General features: G+C 37.4%; 1 protein-coding gene across 1 annotated transcript in view; it reads right to left on the bottom strand.

Moving 5' to 3' along the window:
• Window positions 1-532: 532 nt before the first annotated feature.
• LOC140507358 (uncharacterized) overlaps window positions 533-20,169 on the bottom strand; it is a 35,748-nt gene continuing 16,111 nt past the window's right edge. The window contains 5 exon segments of the mRNA XM_072615468.1: window positions 533-538; window positions 1,706-1,860; window positions 1,863-2,301; window positions 2,304-2,560; window positions 7,988-8,277. Coding sequence (XP_072471569.1) covers window positions 533-538; window positions 1,706-1,860; window positions 1,863-2,301; window positions 2,304-2,560; window positions 7,988-8,277 — 1,147 coding nt within the window.

Raw genomic sequence — 20,169 nt, 5'->3', positions numbered from 1 at the left:
ATTGAAAGGGTTAGGGGAGGCAGTAATCAGAAGCAAAACACTTTTGAGGAAGGACAGGGTGGAAGGAGAGTGAGAACAGAATAATCAGAAGGGAAATAGGATGAAGGGAAATACAGTTAACAATCAAAACTATGAATAACATTTTTGAATTAAGTTTCCCTTCATCTGTCAAACATGTAGAGAACTGACTCACACCTATGGGAATGAGTCATTCCTTACTTGATAAATGATCAAAAAATATGAATGCTTCTTAGATGAAGTAATCAAGATTTTTATGGTACATAAGAAAATGTTGTAAATCACCACAGATTAGTGAAATGTAAGTTCAAACAATTTGAGGTACTACCTCCCAACTATTAGATTGGCTTATAGGACAGAAAATAAAAATGACAAATGTTGGAAGGGATGTCATAAAATGTACTGTTTGTGAAGTTGTGAACTAATTCAACCATTATGTAGAGCAAGAAGGTGTTATGCCCAAAGGACTATAAAACCAGGCATACCCTTTTACCTAGCAATACCACTAGAAGATCTAAATCTGAAAAGAGTTTAAAAAACAAACAAAAAGAAAAAAGGAACTATATGCCTAAAAATATTGATAGCAGCCCTTTTCTGGTGGCAGGTTTGAAATTGAGGGAATGCCCATTAATTCAATAATAGCTGAAAAAAGTTGTGGTATATGATTGTGATGGAATACTATTGTGCTATAAGAAATCAAGAGTCCTCAGAGAAATCTGGAAAGACTTACATGAAATCATACAAAATGATAAGAGTAGAATCAAGAGAAAATTGTACAGAGCAATAGTAATATTTTAAGATGATTATCACAGAATGCCACATATTCTCAACAATACATTGATTCAAAACAATTATGAAGGAGTAATGATGAAAAATGCTATCCATCCCCAAAGAAAGAATTGATGGGATCTGAATACATATTGAAGCAAATTTTTTTTTTCAGATTCCTTAATTTTGTTCTGTTTTTCTTTTAATTTTGCTCTGCATTTTCTTTTGCAACATGAATAATATGGAAATATATTTTGCATGACTACAGATATATAATCTATATCAAATTGTTGGCTTCCTCAATGAGTGCATGGGATGAAAGGGAGAGTTTGGAATTCAGTTTTTAAGAGAAATGTTGAAAATTGCCTTTAAATATAATTGGGCAAAAAAAAATGAAATAGAAAAAAATAATGATGAGAACAGTATGATTTGGAAGAGATATGTGGTACAATTCCTTAAAGCTTACATTTGAGTAAGTGAATGCTTATGACCATAATATAGATTCCACTCCTGGATTTTCTTCTCACCTTCCAAACTTTGAGACCTTGTCCCTCAATGGATACCTTCCATCCCACTCAAACTTTGGAGTTTCCATTTGTGTGTTGTCTTCTTTCACCAAAGGGCAGGTAGTAGTTCTTTATTTATTTTGTTTACTTTGTCTTTTTTTTTGTGTTCTCAATTCTTAGCACAGTACATTGTATATAGTACATACTTAGCAAATGCTTATTGCCTTATTGCTGTTTAATTGGACAATACAGAGAATATCCTGATGAATAAATAGCTGAACTCTATTACTAAGTACTTTGCCAGTTATCTCACTTGATCCTCACATTAACAAATTGGAAAATGAGATAAAAAGAAAGAAAAAAGACCTTTATAATGAAGAGATTTTCTATAAACAAGAAATATCCTGACTTACCAAAGTCACTAGAGCTGACTTCATGTCCTTGTTTCTCAAACTGTAGATGGCAGGGTTTAGGGTTGGGGGCATGACAACATAGAAGACAGATACCAAGAGGTCAAGCACAGAAGGGGTGTCAGAGGTGGGTTTTACACGAGCCACAAAAGCAGTTGTAAAAATACAGTGGTCACAGTGAGGTGGGGCAAGCATGTGAAGAATGACTTGGACCTGCCTTCTGTGGATGGCATCCTCAGAACAGTGGAAAAAATGTAGACGTAGGAGATAACAATGTAGAAAAAACAGCCAAGATGCAAAACTATAGTTGTAACAGAGGTTCCAATTTCAGCCAAATTTGGCTGTGAACAGGAGAGTCTGAGCAAATGAGAGATCTTGCAGAAGAACTGACCTAGTAAATTGGCTTTACAGAAGGGAACAGAGAATGTGCTGACTGTGCGCATGATTCCTGAGAAACTACCACTGATCCAAAAAGCAGCTGCCATTTGTACACAGGCTCCTCTGTTCATGATGGTCTCGTAGTGCAGGGGACGGCAAATGGCTGCATATTGATCATAGGACATCACTGTCAGCAGAATCAGCTCAGTGGAGGCAAAAAAAAAATAATACAATAAGTCTGGATAGTACATTCAGGGATAGAGATGGAGTTTCTATGGGTCAGGGAGATGAGGATGGACTTAGGTACTGTGACAGAGATGTAGCAGAGATCTATGAAAAACAAATGCTTCAGGAAAAAGTACATGGGAGTTTGAAGGTACTGGCCAATAGTAGTGACAAGGATAATAAGCAGATTTCCCACCATGGCTGCCAGATAAATCAGAGAGAAAAGCACAGCATGTAAGATCTTTGGATCCCAGACTTGAGAGAAGCTCATGAATAGGAAGGTCGTGATGATTGTGTTGGCAGCCATTGCCATCCTAGGGACACGTTAGAAGAAATAGGAAGAGATCAGAGAGACATTGAGATATAACTCTGTGTACTATCAGAACAATGGGATTTATTTTTAAACTCAAAGGATTGAAAGGGAGAGCAACCTCCTAGGACATCTTTGATGACCTTTTGCATTCTTATGGGCTTCTTCTTGGATACAGAAATCAATCTTCTTCTGAATCAGCTTCTAGCTGAAGATGTGTACTGGCTATTACCAGGCAATGTTGCTGTGTTGGTGACTTATTCCTTCCAGTCCAGTTCAGCCTCATTTCAGATGCACTTTGCAGAAGAGAGAAATACAAAAAATGGAGAATCCCTGCAGAGAGTAATTCAAATGGCCTCTCAGGTCAGATCTTTGACTGGAAAAGAAGGAGAATGGAAAGCAGGGATGTTGAAAATCAGAGCATAGAAGCAATTTCTACAGAATATTAGTTTGCACAAAAGGAGGGATAGTGAGTGTCCAGAGAAAGACTTTCAATCTTGATAAGAGTTCATCTCCACAGCATTTTGTTCATCTATAGGCAGCACAAGGCTGTATAGGAAAGGCTACAAAAAAATTGGAGAATACCTAGAGACCAACTTCTATGAATTCAAAACCATTTTTTATGCAAACACAGATATTTAAATAGCCCTTTAAGATTCAAAAAGCAGAATAAAGGGAATAAAAGATATTAAGGGAAGAGAGTAAGCATTTGTATTCTGCCTTCTATGTGACAGACATTGCATAAGCTGATTTATTTATTTTTTTTATTTTTTGTTCTCTTTCCTCCTTCTTTCCTCTTCTCTCTCTGTCTCTCTTTCTTTCTCTCTCTGTTTATCTCTCTCCTTCTTTTACCAGTATTATCTTATTTGTTCCTTACAATCACTATGAGGGGCAGGAGATATTCTCATCGTTTTGCTATTTAGTATACCGAGACAAACAGAAAATAAGCGACTTGCCAGCATCCCAAAGCTAAGAAGTCTCTGAAGCCAAATATAAACTCATATCTTCCTGATTTCAGGCCCAGTTGCCATCAACTGCCTCAGGTTTTTACTGCTTTCCAGACACTAGTAAATGCTAAGTACTATAAATATAAAAACAGCAACACAGGCCCTCTTCTCGAGAAGCTCATTTCTTCTGAACTAACCAGGAGAGAAATTATACATAGAACAAAGAATTTCACTGCAGACCAGAAGGAAAAGTCTGACAATTCTGAGAGTACAATAGTGAAGTCAATGGCAAGACTGAGGAGTCTTTAGAATATGCTAGCAGGGCAGACAATGGTGGCTTCAGAGGGTAGAGGGACAGGAACCATGTCTTGGCCCTTTGATCCTCCATTTTCCTGGAAGAATTACATTTAATTACTTCCATAACATGAAAGAAATATGACTAATCACCACAGGCTTCCTGACTGGCCAATTCACTGAGGGCTGGGCAACCCCTGGGTTTGTGGGAAGTCCATTTCATAAATTATTTCATTTTATCCCCCAAAGTACCATAAAGATCATAGCTGTGTTGTGGAACCCTACAGTGCTAGAGCTATTATTAATTTTTTATTACTGCAGTTATAATTATTTCACCAAGATGGACATTCAGAGGACTCATAGCCATACATACTTGGCCTGGGATCATGTTTAAGCATGCCCTAGTGCCATCACTACTAAATATTGCTTTTTCCAACATTGTGCTGAAAAAGTCAGACAATGGAGGGAGTGTTGCTTAATAGAGCAAAGTCAGCAAAGCACAGACTTTGAAGGAAGGAAGATTCAAATTTCAAATTTGCTTCAGACACTCTCTAGCTCTATGAAGTAGAACAAGGGACATAACCTTTCTGAACCTTCATTTCCCCATTCATCATTTTAAAATAATACCAGAAATGACTGCTTAAGTGACATTAGGCACGGAAAGTATTTCTCAAACCTTGAATAGAGTAGACCATGAACTCTTTATGAATGCTTGCATAGTCCAAGAAACTGCAAAATCCTTAGAAAGATTGTTCCAAATCACTCAATACAAGAAGAATACAAATGAAATTTCTTTTTAGGTTGCACCATCTACTCAGGAAAATAGCAAAGGGAAAAAAGATGGGAACAGTTCATTTCAGAAAGGCTAGTAAATCATTCCTGTATTTCAGGGAAGCAATTGGCACTTAGGACAGGAAAATGACCAAAGTGTCCATCCCCTCTGATTAAAAGGTTCCCCTGCTAAGCACAGATCTCAGAGGAGGTCAGTGACAAACTGAAAAGTTCCATTAACAAGAAAATAATGGTAGCAGCATTTATGTTGTAGCAAAGAAGTAAAGATTACAAAGATGCTCATCAGTGGTGGGAAAGTATCTTTGTACATGAATGTATCAGACCCCTTGATGCTATAAGAAATGGTGACTACAAGAGATGGGAAGACTTACATGAAAAGACACGCGGTGTGTTAGTAAAAAAAAGTCTCTGAAAAAAATACTCTTGATGAACTTGAATGTTTAATCTGAACTATTAGAATTTTCTCCAATCCTTTCAAAATTATATTCAACGAGTCAAAGTATGTGTTTCTCCTTCGTTGCTGAAGACCATGTCATAAGAGAAATAATGGCATGATTTGTACGTGACTTTGTTTTGAATGAGGGAGATCTGTGCAGGTCAGTGAACATTAATATAAAATCATGAACCAAGCCCTGGTTTGTAGTATTGACTGATTTCTGAGGTGGTAACACTCACACTGAAATTTCCCTAAGAGATCTTCTCCTAAGAGCCATTTTATGTCTACCCATTCAGCTGGAAAACAATATGCATGATGATTCCCTAAATTGATATAAATAGAAAGAATGGTGACCACAAATAATTATACTAGAACTGGAAGAATCAAGCTTTTGGACTAGAGAACAGAGGAGAAAACACACCTTCTTCTCTTTGCATAGGTGAGATTGATGTATGTGAACCACTGCCTGCATTGTGAGAATACATTGAAATTTGGCTTATTTTGCTGACTGGTCTCCTCTGAAACTTTCCTCTGACCACCTCCACACTTCCTTCTTCCTTGTCTGTGTCAAGAGATTGCTCTCTAGGGAGGGGAGACAGAAGTGTTATATTTGGAAATAACTGTATTTAACGTTAAAAATAAAAATATATGTCAATAAAATGGAAAAAAAACCCTCAAATTACTAGGAATGTTTACTATTACTACACAGCTTAATAATACTAAATGCAACAATTATAGGCATATTATAACATGTTCCTCACTGTTGTGGGAAACGTTGAAATGAGAAGAGTTTAAGTGTTTGGACTGAGAGCACTTGAGTCAGAATTCATCTCTAATATTTACCACCTGTATGAACTTATTTTGCCTCTCTGGGTCTCAGTTACATCACCAACAACATGAAGATGAACTCATTGGACTCTAAGATAGCTTCTAGGTCTAGATTTTTCATTCTATTTTAACTGTAAGAGAGTTGCTTGAATCAATAAATCAATTTTCCAACTCTTTTCATAAGATTAGTTGAACTGCGGTTGGGGATTGATCCATGGTCTCAGTCCACTCTTTTTTACTGTCTGTTAATTCCTCAGAATCCTCATGGTAAAATAAAAGAGCTACAAGTAAAGGCCTCTGGAGGCCCTTTAGTTCATATCTACATAATCCGATTTTCAAGTGTTATTGGTGTAAAGAATATCATATCCAGGATGTTTACATTATGAAGTCAGGGTTTCACTCATTTCTGAAGTGACACAATAGACAATTTCACTTAGAAATACTGGAATTGTATCTGTCATTTCTATATCTAATATTTATGGCTTCAATTCCCTTTAGTTATGCACATGGAAAATCTCCATGAACGTCAAGTGCTTTTTTCTGGGTGTGAATTCATTAGTTTTGGGAACTCATGGTGAGGAATACATCCTCTAATACAAATCTGCAAATGTACTGGACTTTAGAGTCTTCAAGAATTGCTTCAGGTGCTGAGAGATTAAATGACCTGCTCATGGTCCACCAGCTGGTATTTCAGGGACTTGAACCTAGGTGAACCAGACCTCGAAACTTGCTCTCTAACCCCTACACCATATTGCTCTAGTTTATGATCTATTATAATCTTTGGGTCAGCTAATCCTATGCCCTTCAGTATTGGGAAGAAACACACTATTAAACATATGTCATTATACACTATTTCCCCTAGTCTTATTTTAATTAAATAAAAAAATAAATACTGAGAATTATGAGAATTATGTCAGTTTCCTTACTTAATTGGCAGACTAATCTTACTGTGGTACCTTGAGTGAATAGAGCAACGATTTCTCCTCACCTTGCAAGTACAGAAAGTAATGTGGCATGAAGAATCTGTGGGGTATCCAAGCAGAGAAGTCACTGGAAACTTCTGAAATAGGTCAGTGAGCATTCTGTCTTATCCCTAAGAGAAATACTTCAACGATTAGGGAACTAACCTTTATCTTCTACTAGAACTTTATCATCTCTACTTTTAAGGGATTGAAAATGGTCTCTTCTGTGGCATAAAATTTTTTCATATTTTTTGTAAGGTAATAAATTTCTCAGGGATGTATTTTCTCAAAGTGGAAGAACGAGCCTCATGGGACCCAGGGCTGTGATTAACCACAATAGACTGGATTTCTTGCCTTTGTGATCAAATCTTCTTGGCCATGATAAGAGATTGGGGAAGAACAATTACTGTCTTAGCTTTACACCTGGGACTCCAAGCATGATCAAAAAATGGTCTCAGGATTCCCTGCCCACATCTTCCTTATAGGAATGATAGAAGTGGCTGTCAAATTAATTTTCAAGAGAGATAGCATCAGAAAATGAGAATATAAAGTCATCCTAAACCTAAATTTTTGTTTGGACCCTAGTCTGACTCATTTTGTCATTAAGATAAGATGGAAATTACACTAGAACTGCTATTAAATGTTTAAGAAAATAGCATAGGTAATGTTGCATTCAGGGTGGAACTACTACTCTGTGTATGCCCTCAAAATGTGTATGGATAATCAAAATGGATACTGAAACTGCTGGTGAGAGGAATCATTATTTGTAACCACTGTTTTAGGGAGATTCAGATTTCCCTCTTCTCTTTTTATCCTCATTTCAAGAGCAGTATCCAAAGACCAAACTAACCTTCTCTTTTATGCAGTCCAACCTGATCTAACAAGGAATCTCTAACCTATGGTGAACTTCATTCAGTCAAGATTAGGTGGAGATCCTTTTGTCTAGATTGCCAGAGGCTAAAGGTAGTCCAGTACAGAGATAGGGCACTCTATTCATGAGGGTCTCATAGTAGAGGGGGAGGCAAATGGCTGCATATCGATCATAGGACATCACTGTCAGCAGAATCAGCTCGGTACATCCAAACAAAATCATACAATAAGTCTAGGTAGCACATTCAGGGATGGAGATGGAATTCCTGTGGGTCAAGGAGATGAGGATGGACTTAGGTACTGTGATGGAAATGTAACAGAGATCTATGAAAGACAAATGTTTCAAGAAGAAGTACATGGGGGTGTGAAGGCGATGGTCGATGATAGTGATAAGGAAAATGAGCAGATTCCCCATCAGAGCTGCCAGATAAATTAGGGAGAAAAGTACAGCATGTAAGATCTGTAGCTCCCAGACATCTGAGAAACTCATGAGGAGGAAGTTGATGATGACTGTGTGATTGGTCATTGGCTTGCTTGGGTCACACCAGCAAAAATAGAAAAAAATCAGAAATACATGGGGACATAACTTGTGCACCATGAGAATCATGGAATTTCTTTTTAAACCCAAAGCCCTGAAAGGGAAAAGAGCCTCCTAGTCATCCTTGATGACCTTTTCAAATTTTATGAGCTTTAACTTGGATGCAGGAGTCAATCATCCTCTGAATCAATCCCTAGCTGAAAATATGTACTTCAGAGTAGAAGAGAGTGTTGGAGTGGCCTTGCCTCATTCCTCTCAGCCCACTTCAGAGTCATTTCATATGTCCTTTTCAAAAGAGAGCAATATACAAAATGGAGAATCCCTGCAGAGAGTAATTCAAAGAGTTTGTTAGGTCAGATCTTTAACTGAAAAAGGAGAATGGAAAGCAGAGATTCTGTAAACCAGAGCACAGAGTTCATTTATACAGAATCTTAGGATTCACAAAGAGAGTAATAGTGAGTGTCAAGAGCAAGATAGCCCATTTTAATAAAAGTCCATCTCCATACCATTTTATTCAGCTATAGGCAGCCCAATAATGTATAGGAAAAGCTAGAACAAAAAGTGGACGGTACCTAGAAATCAACAACCATGAATTTAAAATCATTTTGTATGTGAACACAAACACTTAAATACAATTTTAAAATTCAAAAAGCAGAATAAATGTAAGAAGTATTAACAGAAAGGAATAAGCATTTATACTGTGCCTACTCCGTGCCAGGCATTATACAAAGTGCTTTTCTCTTTCTTTCCTTCTCTCTTTCTTCCCTTCTTTCTCTCCTTCTTTCCTTCTTTCTCTCATTCTTTCTTTGTTTCCTTCCTTCCTCTCCCCTCCCTCCTTTCCTCCCTCCTTCCCTTCCTTCCTTCCTTCCTTCCTTCCTTCCTTCCTTCCTTCCTTCCTTCCTTCCTTCCTTCTTACCTTCCTTCCTTCTTACCTTCCTTCCTTACTTCCTTCCTTTCTTCCTTCCTCAATCATCCCGCCCTTTCTCTCTGTCTCTGTCTCTCTCTGTCTCTGTCTCTGTCTCTCTGTCTCTCTGTCTCTCTGTCTCTCTGTCTCTCTGTCTCTCTGCCTCTCTGTCTCTCTCTCTCTCTCTCTCTCTCTCTGTCTCTGTCTCTTTCTCTCTCTCTCTCTCTCTCTCTCTCTCTCTCTCTCTCTCTCTCTCTCTCTCTCTCTCTCTCTCTCTCTCTCTCTCTCTCTCTCCTGTCTTTTACAAGTATTATTTGTTCAATACAATAACTCTAAGATGTGGGAGATATCCTGACTATTTTCTTATTGACTCTACTGAGGCAAACAAAATATAAGTGACATGCCAGCATTCGAAAGCTAATAAGTGTCTGAAGCCAAATTTACATTCAGATCTTGCTGATTTCACACCCATTTACCACCAACTGTCTCTAGTTTTTACTGTGTTCCAAGCACTACTAAATGCTGAGTAGTGTAAATACTAAAAAAAACAAACAAACACCAAAAAAATATCTGGTCTCAAGGTGCTCTTTCCTTCTAGAGTAACCAGGAAAGAGATCATACATAGAACAATGAGTTCTACTGCAGCTTAGAAGAAAAATTCTGAAAATTCTACTTCTGCAAGAGTGAAAATAATGGCAAGATTCATGAGTCTTAGGATTCATTAGTGGATCAGATAGTAGTGCTTTCAGAGATTAGAGGGACAAAAAGTATTTCATTGGAAGAATTATATTTTATGATTAGTTATAAATTATAGTTTTTCATTTACTTTATTTTACTTGTTTATTTAATTATTATTAATTTTATAATTATTTTTATATTTTTTTTATAATTCCCAGAACATGAAAACAATATGAGTAATAATCCCAGGCTTCCTGACTGGCCAGTTCACTGAGGTCTGGGCAACTCATGGGTTTGTGGGAAGCCCATTTCATACAGCATCTAATTTTATCCCCAAAACTATGATGAGGAACATAGGGACATGGGCAGTGGGGACACTATGGAGATGTGAAGGGTGACACTCATCACTATTAAATGACCTACCCATAGTCAGATAGCTTAAAACTGTAGGAGGGAGTGCTGGAACTCATTTCATTTTTTGATGTAAGCCCAGTACTCACAGAAATAATAGGATTTCACATTTGGAAAGGACACTGGAAAATATCCAGTCCAAACCATACAAGTCTCCTAGTCTCTATCTGAACAATTCTACTGAGGGAAAATCTGTCACAACCTGGGGCAGCCCATTCCACCTTGATATAGCTTTATTTTTTATAAAGGATTTTGTTTTTTTTTGTGGTACAAATTGACATTTTGGATTACCCCCACTAATTCTAGTTTTCCCCTGTGAAAGCAAAAAGTACAAGTCAAATTCTTCCAAGTGCCTACCTTTCAAAATCCCAAGCACAGTTTCCTTCTCCTCACATAATATTTCTCCAAGCTGTACAATTCAAGTTCCTTCAACTAATCTTTTTAAGGTGTAGGCTCAGAGTCCTTTATCATTCTTATTTCACCCCATTGTAAATTCTCCAACTAGTTAATCTCTTTCTAAACTTGAGTACTCAAGAATGGACGTGAAGTTCCAGGTGTCCTCTGAACAGGTTGGGGGATATCATGGAAGAAAGAACCTAGAAGCTAAGTCACAGTGATTAGTGATTCCTATTCCAGCATATTGGCATAGTCTTTGTATGGGAGACCATTAAAACTATCCTCAATCGTGTAAAGCTCCATTTTTCATTATATTGAGAGTAGAGCTCAGAGAATTTTTATGTTGTAAAAACTATCCAACATGATAGCCCAGGAGCTACCGAATAAAACCCTTCCCTAAAGCAGTTACATTGGAGGTTGGATGATGGAAAGAATAATGATGGAACAGTCCCTTCTAATTTTGTGTGATAATTATGTCATTATTACATTACATTTCTGTTCAGTTGATTCATTAAGCTAAACTTGCACCCATTTCACAGTAAATAAAAAAAATATTTTCCTCCCTGTTGTAATAGGAGTGACTCACTTTACATTCAGTTTCTCTAATCTGATAGAAAAATCATAGGTACACAACAGTTTGTTAGTGATATTAAAAAAAGGAGTGGGGCAAGAAATAATTTGATATCTAACTTATGAATCAAAAGTGGGAATGTTTAAGAAATGCTTATCAAATGATTCTCTTATTATTTAGGCGAGGATATTAAGGACTCTACTACAGTAGTGACCAAAAGGTTTTTGCACTGATGTTATCTGATAAAAAATGGAGAAATTCGATGGAAGAATAAAGAAGAGTTTCAGAGAAGTGGGGAAGGTAGTCTTGATGAGGTCATCAGGGAAGAAACATACCTAAAACAGTACACTGACTTTACTTTAATCCGTTTGCATGTGTCAAGAGTGATATATTTAACCTTTACAGGAATGGTTGCCTCTCAATGACTTCCTCATAGAGCAATAAACATTGCTACAGTACTCAAATTCACTGCCAGATATCCCAATCTAGAAAGAGAGACATGTTACATATTTTGACCACTGAAAGATATAATACAGTGGACTAATGGAAAACAAAATTTTACCAAGCAATTCAGAGGCTAGAAAATCCATCAGTTAATAAAATAGTTCAAGAATGTAGCCTGGGACCTGCAAGGGTAATCCATTACAATCACTTGCTACCTAAGGGAAACCAACGGGGCCATTATGTTGACTATCTTGCCATACTCTGCCTTGGTGGGAGCACTCTCATAGCAGAGACCTCAGTTCTGAAAACAAAGTGAAAGAAGGAACAATAATCATGTGGACAGCCTCCTGAGGAGGCTCATGGGAGGAAAGACTGAAAGAATTAGACAGGTTTTGCCTGGGGAGGGACAGGGACATATTCAGGAAAGAGGATGTTAACTATGTTCAAGTACTTGCAGTTATGTTATACTGGAAAAACTGGTTTTATTCCTCTTTGCCCTCACTGGAACATTCAGGGACAATAGGTAAGAGTTAGAGAGAGGCAAGTTTCAGTCTGATGAAAGAAAAGAAAACACAATATCAACAACAGCAACAATAAAAATTCCGTTATCATACAAATGGAACCATACACAGATGTAATGGGCTTACTCTAGAGATTAGAGATTCTCTCTCAGTAGAAGTTTCCAAGAAAACGTAGGCTAAATGCCTACCTAATAGGGATACAGTGAAAAGGAATTCTTGGACTAAATGTCCCCTAAGAAATATAGTCTTAATGCAGTTCTGATTTTCCAGAATTCTGAATCATGTTGGCAGGGTGGCCTCCAAATCCAATTTTTAAACCTTCTCTCTAGCCTCATCAGCAACTAGACACCTCTCTCCCACTAGGTGTCCACACATTTATAATTTCTTTGTTCCTTGTTGCACAGAGAAACTCAATTTGCTGAATGAATTTAAGTGAATGTTTTAGGCACTTACTATTTTAACACTATCAAAATTTCCATTTGGTAGAAAGGTATCTGAAGAACTCATAATCACATACTGTAAGAGTGGGAAGGAACTGTAATAGTCATCCAGGCCCACACATGCACCAAAAAAATTCCTGCCCTAATATACTGCATAAGAGGCTGTCCAGCCTTTGCTTGGAGACCTCCATGGAGGGGATAATGAACCCCTCTAGAACCACTCTCCTCTGCTTTGTGGAGCTTGGATTATGAGGAAGTTCTTGACATTGATCTATTTACAACGTTCCTTGTTGCTCTTGGTTCTGTCCTCTGGCACCAAAGAGAATAAGTCTGATCCTCCACACATGTAACAGACCTTCAAATATTTCAATATAGTTTTCATTTCCTGTCACCCCCTCATGCCTGAGTCCAACTCTTCTCTTCTCCAGGATTAATATCACCTGCTCCTTCAAAGGAGCAATGAGGAAGACAAAGATTCTTATACAAGGCCCGTGGACCTTCAACGGAATGGCTGAATAAATTTCTTAGGGTCTGTCAACTTCGATGGGAAAACAGCACCTTTATTTTCATTACCTTCTAGATGAAATTTAATATTTCCTTCAATAATTTAAAAACATTATTGCAAGGAGGGATCAAAAGTTTTTCCCAGATTGCCGAGGCAGATTAAAACACACAAAAAATCAAGTTCATTGATTAAAATAAAAAAAGGAAAATAGATTTACTAATTATAGAATTCATTGCATTGAAGGAATTGGGGGGGGGGATGGATTACTTTCCCCAAATCATGTTACATTTTGCTTTTACTCTGCCAAGTTGAGACTCCTGAGTCAGCTCATTGATACAATGGTTAAGAGTGCTAGCTATAGAATCAGGATGACTTGACTTCGAATTATAACATAGACATATAGTATGTATGTGTGTGGATGTGTTGTGGGTGTGGGTTTATGTTTTTAGTTGTGTGATCTTTGGTAAGTCACTAAACACCTCTCAGTGTCAGTGTCCTCACTTATAAAATGTACAGAATATTAGCACCTATCTCCCAGTGTTGCTGTGAAGATTAAATGAGCTATTGTTTGTGCTGTGTTTTGAAGCCCTAAAGTGGTACAGAAACGCTAGATTTTAATAACTGTTTATTACTGGAGTTAGAATTGTTTTACCAAGATGGTCATTCAGGGGACTGAGCCATATGTACAACATTCAAAGCTGTGTTTAAGCATGCCCCAGCATCATCATTGCTAAACACTGCTTTTCATAATTTTGTGCTAAAAAGGGCAGATAACAGAGACAGTGGTGCTTAACAGATAAAGCACTGGCTTTGGAGGAAGGAAGACTCAAATTTCAAAATTTCCTCAGATACTTACTAGCTGTCTGATGTAGGGAAAGGCACACAACCTTTATGAGCCTCCATTTCCCCAATCATTGTTTGAAAATAATAATACCAGAAATGACTACTCATGTATGATAATTCATCGAAAGTATTTTTTAAACCTTAAATATAGTAGACCATGAATTTTTAGGAATGCTTGAGTGGTCAAAGGACATTAACTGATCTCAAAAGAATTGAAAAATCCTTAGAAAGATTGTTTCACAACATTCATAATAAGAAGAATGCAAATTGAAATTATTTTTAAGTTCACCACCTACACAGAAAAATAGCAAAGATGACAAAACAGGCAAATACTTCATTTCAGATAAGTTAGTGAAGCATTCCTGACTTTTGGGAAAACAATTTGCAATTAAGAAAAGAAAATGAGGGGGCAAAGCCAAGTTGGCAGAGTAACAGTATAGATTTGCTAGTCCTCTCCCACAAAAACCTATCATATACCTGATAAAAATGACTCTAAACAAAATCTGGAGCTACAGAACCCAGAGAATGATGGAGTGAAGCAAATCTTTAGCCCGAAATAGCCTGGAAAGTCATTGAGAAATGTGTATCATGCCTCAATAAGAGCAGAGTGCAGTCCATCATGGACCCCGTGAGCACAGACATTACCTGTGGAACAAGAAACAAAGAATCATAAAGGTGTGGACACCTGGTGGGGAAGAAGTCTCTGGATGGTGATGGGGCTGGAGGGAAGGTTCGGAAAGTGCATCTGGAGGCCACCCTCCCTACATGAATTATCAAGAATACCTGCCCTGATATTGTAGAAGAACAGAGTAAAATAAATATTGAAAGAATCCACCAATCACCTCCTGAAAGAGATCCCAAAAGGAAAACTCCTAGGAATATTGTAGCCAAATTTCAAAGTTCTAGGTAAAGGAGAAAATATTGCAGGCAGCCAGAAAGAAGCACTTCAAGTATTGTGAAAATACAATCTGGATAACACAGGATCTAGCTGCTCGTACATTAAGGGTTCACGGAGCCTGGAATATGATATATCACACTTTAGAAGAGCTAGAATTAAAACCAAGAATAACCTACCCAGTAAAATTGAGTATAATACTTCAGGGGAAAAATTGTTACTGTTGTTGTTGTTTTGTTTGTCCTTCATTCTCATAGAGGACCATGACATCAAGATGATGACATGACTTTCAATTGACTTTGATTTGGGAGAAGGAGGGCTGTGCAAGGTCACCAACCTCAACTGTTTCTCCTGAGCATTCTGGGTCCAGTCACCTGATACTCATTAGGATGACTGGAGATAGCCCAGGATGCAATGCGAGACCCTGGCCCTTTCAGGCTAAGGTCTTATCACATTTTCACTTTGAGTGAGATACACCCATTTAAGACATAGACTTCTTTAAGTTACTCAAGGGATGGCCCCTTTAATCAAAAAGAAAATCAAACTGGGAGGGGAAGATTGTCTGGGTTCCTCAGTAAAAGAGAAACAATTACTATTTAGTGATTATATTCACTGTGCTAGGGGGATGGGGACTTATTGTCCAGTTTAAGAAATGTAGCCAGTAAACCCAAAGGAAAAAAAAAAGCAGCTTTTGGCCATAGAGTGTACCTTACCCTGGTTAAAACACCAGAAGGGAAGAGACAAGAGGAGAGAAGAGGAGAGGAGAGGAGTTTCTACTCACTCACAGGTTATGTTTGTCCTTCGTTCTTGAAGGAGAACATGACATCAAGATGATGAAATGACTTGCAGTTGACTTTGATTTGAGTAAGGGAGGTCTGTGCAAGGTCACCAACCTTACTGTCTTCTCCTAAGCCATCTGGGACCAGTGGTCTGATATTCATCATGAAAACTGCAGATGGCTCTTGATGAAATGTGAGACTCTGGTCCTTTCAGGCTAAGATCTTCTCACATTTTCACTTTGAGTGAGATATACTCATTTGATGAATAGGCTTCATTAAGTTACTCAAGGGAAGTCCCCTTAAATAAAACAAAAATCAAATTGGGCAGGAAAAAACCCTCAGTGTTCTTCACTTAAAGAGAAACAACTACTATTTATCTATTAAATATGATATTACAAAGGTCAAAGGAGCTAGGATTAAAACCAAGATTCACCTACCACCAAAACTGAGTATAATACTTTAGGGGAACAAATGGTCATTCCATGAAATAGAGGATTTTCAAGCATTCTTGATAAAAAGAACAGAACTGAAGAGATAATTTAACTTTCAAACACAAGTTTCAAGAGAAGCATGAAAAGGTAACAAGAAAGAGAAATGATAAGGGATTTACTAATGTTGAACTGTTTACATTCCTTCATGGAAAGATAATATTTGAAACTCTTTAGACTTTGCTGAGTATTGAAGTAGTTGGAGGGATTACATACCTATAGACCAAGGGCACAGCATGAGTTGAATAGGTAGAAGTGATATCTAAAAAAAATATATTGAGAGGTGAGAGAAGAATATATATTGTGAAGAGAAAGGGATAAATAGAATGGGACAAATTATCTTATATAAAAGAGAGAAGAAAAAGCTTTTATAATGGAGGGAAAAAGGGGGGAGGTGAGAGGGAAAGAATGAATCTTACTCTTATCCCATTTGCCTTAAGGAAGGAATAACATGATTTGGTATGAAAAATCTATCTTACACTCCAGGAAAATAGGGGAAAAGAATAGGCAGGGGGTGGGAGGATGATAGAAGGGAGGAGAAATGGGAGGTGGGGATAATTAGAAGTAAACACTTTTGAGGAGGGATAGGGTCAAAAGAGAGAACTGAATAAATGAGGGGCAGGATATGATGGAGGGAAACATAATTAGTCTTTCACAATATGACTGTTAGGTAAGAGTTTTGCTTAACTGCACATGTATATCCTATATCAAATTACTTGTCTTGTCAGTGTAGATGTGTGGGGAGGGAGGAAGGGAGAGCAGTTGGAACTGAAAATTTTAAAAATGAATGTTAAAACTTGTTTTTACATGCAACTGGGAAATAAAATATACAGGCAATAGGGTATAGAAATCTATCTTGCCTTACAAGGAAATAGAGGGGATGGACATAAGAGAAGGGAGGGGATGTGATAGAAGGGAGAACAGATTGGGGTAAATGGTAATCAGAATATATGCTGTCCTGGACTGGGTGGAGGGGAGAGATGGGGAGAAAATTTGGAACTCAAAATCTTGTGGAAGAAGCTGTTGAAAATCAAAAACAAATAAATAACTTTGAAGAAAATGACTGAAACGTCCATTCCATCTGACTCAGAAGTCCCACTGCTAGGTAGTGATTCCAAAGGAGGTCAGTGACAAGCAGAAAGATTTCGTCAACAAGAAAATATTCATAATAGCATTGTTTCTTTTTCTGTTGTAGCACATCTGTAAAGCAAAAGTAGTTGCACATCAGTAGCAGGAGTGTTTTAACAGATGTTGGTACTTGAATGAATTGGACCAGATAATGTTGTAAGGAACGGTGACTACGAGAGATGGGAAGACTTGCATGAAAAGACACAAAGTGATATAAACAGAGCCAAGAAAAGACAGGGTGTGCAAGCTCAAAAACTGCCTCTGGAAAAAAAATGTAGTCATGAGAAACTTGAAAGCTTATTCTGCATTATTACTATTTTCTCTGATTCTTTTAAGAATTACACTTAATTTGTCAATTAGTATTTATTACAAAATCAGGAGCCAAGCCCTGGTTTGTACTATTGGCTGATTTCTGAGGTGATAATGTTCACACTGAAAATTTCCCAATTGCCTCTCAAGTGCCATTTTAAGTGGAGCCAGAAAGCATATCTCTGGCAAACTGTATGCATGATGATTCATTACAATGTTATAAATGGAAAGAATGGTAACAACAAATAGCGATGCCAGAACTGGAAGAATCAAGCTTGGGAATAGAGAAAATAGGAGAAAACACATATTCTACTTTTGGCAGAAGTGGGATTGATGGATGTGGACCCCTGACTGCTTTGCTAGAATACATGGATATTTGGCTTATTTTGCTGACTGGTCTCTCAGACTTTCCACTGGTTACCTTTTTCCTTCCTTCTTCATTCTTTGTTTCAAGACATTTCTCTCTAGGTAAGGGACAGAGAAGGGCTATATTTGCATATGGCTATGTGTAGAGATGTGCAAAACAAAAAAAAAAATCAATAAAATATAAAAAAAATCACTTGAAATGTTTATTTTTACTTTACAACTTAATATCACTAAATCTATCAATTTATAGGCATATTATGGACATTTTCCTAATTGTTATGGGAAACATGATGAAATGAGGAGAGTCTAATGGGTTTGGAGCCAGAGAACTTGGATCAGAATTCACTTCCGATATTTACTGCCTGTATGAACTCATTTTGCCACTCTGGGTCCAGTTTCCTTATCAGCATGAAGAAGAAAATGGACTCATTGGCCTCTAAGTTTCCTTCCAGGTGTAGATTTTGTATTCTATTTTAAGGGTAAGAAGACTGATTGAATCAATCAACCAATTCTCCAACTCTTTTAGTAAAATTGGTTGAGCTGAGGTAGGGTGGGGTGATTGATCCATTGACTCAGTCCACTACTTTCTCCTGTTCATAATTCCTCAGATCCCATATTGGTAAAATGTAGGAGCTAGATATGATGGCATCTGGTGTCCCTTTTAGTTCAGAACTGCATGATAAGATTTTCATGTGGTATTGGTTTAATGATTGTCATATCCAGAATGTTTATGCTATGAAGTCAGGGTTTCACTCCTTTCTGAAGTGACACAATTGATATTTTCACCTAGAAATACTGGAATTGTATCTAATATCATTAATGGTTTTGATTTTTTTTAAGTTCTGTCCACATAAAAATCTCATGACCTTCAAGTGATTTGTCTTGGGTGTGAATTCATTAGTTCGGGGAACTCAAGATGAGGAATACCTCCACTACTGCAAATCTGCAAATGCTCTGGACCTTAGAGTTTTCAAGAGTTGCCTGAGGTGCTGAGAGATTAAGTAACCTGCTTAGGGTCTATCAGTCAGTACATCAGGGATTTGAAACCTGGTCATCCAGACTCCAAAACTTCCTTTCTGTCCCCTGCATTATGTTGCTCTACTTTATTATCTATTAAAATCTTTGCTTCTGCTTATCCTATGCCCTTCAGTATTGGTACGAAAGAGATTACAAAAACAAACAAACAAACAAACAAAAAAACCCAACAAGAGCAAAAAAAAAAAACCCAACAACTTGTCATTATGCTCTATTTTTCCTAGTCTATTTGATAGTGACAAAAAAAGAATAAATTCTAAGAATTATGAGAATTAGCTCAGATGCCTTAATTAATTGGCATAGTGATACAACTGTGGTGCCGTGAGTGAACGGAGCTTTCATTTCTCCCCACCTGATAAGTCCAGAAAATGACTTGTAGTGAAGAATCTGTGGGTTATTCATGTAGAGAAATCACTGGGAACTTCTGAGACAGGCAAATAAGCATTTTGCCTTGTCCTTAAGAGAAATACTTCAAAAATTTATCTGATACTAGACCGTTATCATCTTTAATCTGAAGGGATTGAAAATGGTCTCTTCTTTGTGCTTGGAATCTTTACTTTTTTAATATGGCTAAAAGTTGCTCAGGAACACATTTCTCAAAGTGGAAGAAAGAGTCTTATGGGACCCACAGCTGGGATTAACCTGAATAGACTGCATTTCTTGCCTTTGTCTTGGCCATGATATGGGACTAGGGAAGGACAATTATTGTCTCAGTTTACCCCTGGGACTCCACAGCACGATCAAAAAATGGTCCCAGGACACCCTGGCCACTTCTCCCTGATGCAAATGATAGAAGTGGTTGGCAAGATAATTTTGAAGAAACACAGCATCCAAAAAGGAGGATATAAGTTCATCCTAAATCTAAATTTTTTATTTGGACCCTAGTCTGACTCATTTTGTCATAAAGTTAATATGGAAATTATGTTAAGACTTCTATTAAATGTTTAAAAAAATAATTCACAGGCAATATCATGTTCAAGCTGGAATTATTACTATGTTTATGTCTTCTAAATTTATGCATTGGCTATTGAAGTTCCTGGTGAGAGAAATCATTAATAACCAAAGATTTGGGGATATTTCCCCTTATATTTTTATCCTCCTTTTAAGAGCAGTCTCCAAAACTGAGACAATCTTTTCCTCTATTCAATCCCACCTGACCTTAAAAGAAATCTCT

The sequence above is a fragment of the Notamacropus eugenii genome, chromosome 5, assembly GCF_028372415.1.
Source record: "Notamacropus eugenii isolate mMacEug1 chromosome 5, mMacEug1.pri_v2, whole genome shotgun sequence".
NCBI lineage: Eukaryota > Metazoa > Chordata > Mammalia > Diprotodontia > Macropodidae > Notamacropus > Notamacropus eugenii.
The sequence above is the reverse complement of the archived record's forward strand: the minus strand, read 5'-3'. Positions and strand labels throughout refer to the sequence as shown.